Source organism: Lissotriton vulgaris, chromosome 9 (genome assembly GCF_964263255.1).
Source record: "Lissotriton vulgaris chromosome 9, aLisVul1.2, whole genome shotgun sequence".
Taxonomy (NCBI): domain Eukaryota; kingdom Metazoa; phylum Chordata; class Amphibia; order Caudata; family Salamandridae; genus Lissotriton; species Lissotriton vulgaris.
Window position 1 is genome coordinate 879,874,274 of NC_141697.1, and position 4,948 is coordinate 879,879,221.

The window sequence follows — 4,948 nt, forward strand, 5'->3', positions numbered from 1 at the left end:
TTTATTATGGTTTACTATCCAGCACTTTCCCTGACTTATGTTGGACAGGAGTTAGAATAGTAATTTATTATGGTTTACTATCCAGCACTTTCCCTGACTTATGTTGGACTGGAGTTAGAATAGTAATTTATTATGGTTTACTATCCTGCACTTTCCCTGACTTATGTTGGACTGGAGTTAGAATAGTAATTTATTATGGTTTACTATCCAGCACTTTCCCTGACTTATGTTGGACTGGAGTTAGAATAGTCATTTATTATGGTTTACTATCCAGCACTTTCCCTGACTTATGTTGGACTGGAGTTAGAATAGTAATTTATTATGGTTTACTATCCAGCACTTTCCCTGACTTATGTTGGACTGGAGTTAGAATAGTAATTTATTATGGTTTACTATCCAGCACTTTCCCTGATTTATGTTAGATTGGAGTTAGAATAGTAAATTTTTTAGGATTATTATCCAGCACATTCCCTGAGTTAAGTTATGTTTGGACTTAGAATAGTAAATTATTATAGTCTATTCTTTTCATAAATATACATTAAATACATTTGTATACAATTTTTATTTTCATATGACAAGTGTAAATTAAGAAACAATATTTTTAACAAAATATTTTATTGACATTTTGATTTGGTACTACAAAGATTGTACAAATTTTTTTTTTTTAATTTCACATTATTTTTGGTAACAAATTATATAGCATTTTTAGACATAAATAATGTTTTTATCATATATAAATTGTTATATTAAATTTTAATATTTTTATTAAAATTTAATATATTACATATTTATTATGTGATTATTTTTAACATGATATGTACATAACATACATTTACATTTTGTAACATTTGAGAAAAATATTTAACAATGACATTCACTTTTCTAATAATAAACAAATAATACATTATTATTTTAAACATATTAATGTATTTATTACAATATTCATATGTTTTTTAACAATAAAAATACATTTATTAATACATATTGGGTATATTGTGCTATTTTATACAATGTATTTTTTATTGAAAGCCTATTTTGTCCTATTTTAGTTTTTATTATGGAGCCATCTTAGTTTAGGAACTTCACTTTTTTTTCTATCAACATCGTTGTTTGGGTCATTTTAGAAAACGGAAGCTCGCGGTTGGGAGCTGTTTCTTGTTGGTGAAGGTAAGTTTGTTTCTCATTACTTTTAAAGATATTTAAGTAAAGTTTAGTGATAGTTGTAGTGTGTATGTGTAGATATGTGTAGTACTTTACATAATATGTGCGAATTACGTGTTATTTAGCGACGTTATGGAGAACGTACTTTGTGAGGTAGTTCGAACAAAAGTAACGTTTACTGTCGATTAAGGGATGAATTTAGATTGTTTTTATCTTTTCTATACTATGTGTAGGCTATGCGTATTTCCTATGTTTTGAGGTTATTTTTTATTTCGATATTTTACAGGTTTTCCTTTTGGTGAGCAGATGGACTGTGACGTGTTTTTTTTAAGCAGGTACATACTTTTACATTGTTCTGCTTTTTTCGGGGTATCAACTTTTTTTACTCGTGAGGATTTATCGTTTTTTTCATGGTTTCTATTTCGAGAGGATTGCTACGGGACTATTATCAAACAGTTGTATTTTTACATTTTGTTGGGATTTTTACACATTGGATATGGATAGCTGTTGGTAACATTTCTGTGGAAATTATCACCATGGAACATATTCTACAGCAGCAGAACCGTAAGTAAAAGTGATATTTACTTTTGGGTTGCATTGTGGTATAGTGTACTATTTAGTAAAATGTAATATTATTATGTCTTGTAAAAATATATTATTGATAATTTTACATGATATAATATTAATAAATTTTACTACATAGTATCTTTTATAATGCTTTGCTCACTTTTTGGAATTTTATATTTAAAGGATTGATTTTGCTATTAGATCTAAGTATGCTAGACCTTCTATACTTGGGTACATTCTAGTTTTTTGCTGCAGATATTCGTACATGTTTAATGTTTGTTTACTTAGTTTAGGGCCAATTTTAGAAAGCGATTGTTCTATTCTGAGTTCTTGGTAGCTTTGCTCTTTTTTTATGCTTTGGATCAGTTTGTGAAGTGTTGGTTGACTTCTCCCTAAAGTGGCTTGGAAGGCATTATGCCATCCTTCAACTGCGTTATTGGTTTTAGCTTTCTGTGCTATTGTACTAGCATATACATTCCACCATGGTATTTGAAATTTAGGTTGTCTACGGTGGCCTGAACGATGTAATCTTCCAACCCAGGTATCTTCAAAGTAGTCTAAGAAGGGAGTTAGTATTTTTTCATTGGTGCGGTAGAAAGGGCTGTCAATTAATAAATTGTAGTAGTTAGCTACTTCTGTTGTTGGTACATATGCTAATGCAATCAACTTTTTTATTTGATAAGCAAAGTTACTGTTTGTAGAATATTCTATGCTTAAAGTTGATTTTTGTAAGTGCCTCCATATGCTTTGGTTGTAGTGATAATAACAACCTTGTATGGAGGTATGGGGATATATTTTAAGGATTGCTTGAATCATGGCAATTTCAAAGTCAATGATAATTCTTTGAGGATAGTAATTATCTGTTAATTCTTTGATCGTTGTTAAAATGTCAACGTAGGTAGTATTAGTTTTGTTTGGCAGCAGAGTATAAATAAGAGGGATATTTGTATCTTGGTATTCCCCATGAATGGTGTAAAGTTGATAGAAAGGTTTGGGACAAACTTTAAAAGTCCCATCCATCATCCATGTTTCACATGATTTAAGCTTTTGCAAATTATTATTTGTAGCAAAAAGTAAAATTCTTTTGTCCTGGCTGTTGTTGTCATACATTAAGAATTTATCCTCATTATGTGTAATGGTATATTCAGGATATATTTTTATATCCTGAAAACTTTCTGGTGTTGGTGGAGTTGGATCAGAAGCACGTTTAGTTTTTGCAATTAATCTCTTTAAGTTGGGAATAGAAGGTAGCTGTCCTGTCACATGTTCAGGAACTTTGCTTAATACATTTTTTAAAATGCTAGTGCTTGTTTCTTGTGATCCTGTACTAGCATCTTTCAATGTTTCTAGTGCTTCTCTCACTTCCACTTCAGTTACATTTGGTGGGTGGTTATGCTCACGTACATTTAACACATTGTTATCAACAGTTGTTGCTCTACCATAGCATGCATTAGAGTAATATTTACTACATTTCCAATGGGTCTTATTTGCTTTCACTCTTTCTTGGGTGTAGGTGTAACCCATGTAGCTCAGCATTAGTTTTCCTTTTTGCGAAGTAATGAAAGTAGCTCCAGTTGCCATGTCTAAGGTAGATCTGTGGAAATATATATATGTGTTTTTAAGAATATTGAACACAATTTATAGAGATGTGTCTAATACTAGGCTACAGTGCTAATGTATACTTACTATGTGGCTTCACTGGTAAACCTTTTATTCTTACTTCTTTTTCAGATTTGTATCCTGTTTAAGTTCTGTAGTAGTGTTAAAGAATAATAGAAAGAAATACTTTAGTGTAATAAGTTTTTCATTTTAATTTTTGCATTTTTACACATACAGTGATTATACTTACTTAATGTAGTAGAAGATGTTGGTAGTGTAGTTGTAGATAGGCAAATAATTTTGTAGAGTCTGTGGAAAAAATTATCATTGTGTTACTTGTAGTATTTGGATGATAGTAGTTAGATACATGTTTTTAAAATTTTACATTTACTTAGCCAGTTTAAAATTTTTTTTTCAGCTATCTAAGTAGACATGGATAAGGTAGTTAATAAAAGTGCTTACATCTAACTGTATTGTCGTTGTTGATAAGTTCAACATGTTTAGTTGTTACTCTAAAGAACAACAGTTTTAAAAATCGGGAGTTTATGGACTTATAGTAACTTCGAAAGAAAAATGGTATTTAACTTACTTGAAGTGTAGTGTGATGTATTGTAGTTGTAGTCGTTCGTTTGTATTCTCTTCTCTCAGCAAGGTAACCGTTTTTCTCCAAGTTTGGGCCAAAAATGGTAAATTACGTTAGGTGTGTAATTGTATTTATATGAGTGAGTTAATTAATGGTAGTTTTGGATTGGTTCAATTAGTGGAAATTCAAAATCATTGGTTGAGAACGTTATTTGGCGTGGGAAAACCGTTATTTTTGTGAGACGATGTTGCTTCACTATTTGTTTGTAAAAGTATATATTAAATGTTTTAGTGATGTCAATAAAATAGCAGAAAAATTTAAGTTAAATCAAAGAATAGTGCATTTCGAGTTGTTTATAAAAAGACGATATTTTTTGTATATATTTAGAGTACATAGGTCGTCGATGTTAGTGTAGTCGATATATATGTCAAAGGTAGTGTTATTTAAAATACAGTCGATAATGTAGTAGTCGATATTTAAGTAGTCGATATTAATGTTAACGATATTAGGGTTGTCGATAAAAAAATATCGATATTTGTGTGAAATCTATGTTATGTATAGGATGACGATATTTCTGTAAGCGATGTTTTAGTGACGATATTTATTATAGACGATATTTATGTTAACGATATTTCATCATGGAACCCAGCACCTCAGCCATCTCAGCCTGGCAGAGAGTCTTTGGTATTGCAGTTTTTTGTAATGAGGCCAGCTAGCATAAAAGTCTCATCAAAGTTTCTCATGCATACAGTTTTTTAAAAGGAGTTTGCAAAGGCTAGCTTGGGCAGAGTTAGCACGGGCTGCTGAACTGGAGAGCTTTTCTTGTGCTTTCACATCTTTTCAAACTGGATACATCGATCCTGCTCAGGTACTTACTGTTGAACAAGACAATAATCCTGTTTCATTTAATAAGGCTCTTTTCTACTGCTTATGAAAGCAGATAATGTTGTCATTATAGACAAGTAGACCTACAAATGACAAAGTTGTGCAAGACCACAAATGACCCCCTGGCCAATAAAAACATAATCACTTCTACAA

General features: G+C 30.8%; 1 protein-coding gene across 1 annotated transcript; it reads right to left on the reverse strand.

Annotated features, from left to right (window-relative positions):
* Positions 1-1,010: 1,010 nt before the first annotated feature.
* LOC147692421 (uncharacterized) lies at positions 1,011-4,139 on the reverse strand. The gene is made up of 4 exons (XM_086936786.1): positions 3,917-4,139; positions 3,578-3,636; positions 3,415-3,479; positions 1,011-3,322 (listed from the first exon to the last, which is right to left on the reverse strand). The coding sequence occupies exon 4, from the start codon at positions 3,307-3,309 to the stop codon at positions 1,906-1,908; it is 1,404 nt and encodes a 467-aa protein (XP_086792912.1). The 5' UTR covers positions 3,310-3,322; positions 3,415-3,479; positions 3,578-3,636; positions 3,917-4,139; the 3' UTR covers positions 1,011-1,905.
* Positions 4,140-4,948: the final 809 nt, after the last annotated feature.

Coding starts and splice junctions, on each gene's coding strand:
- LOC147692421 (XM_086936786.1), bottom strand. CDS start 3,309: ATGGCAACTGGAGCTACTTTCATTACTTCGCAAAAAGGAAAACTAATG.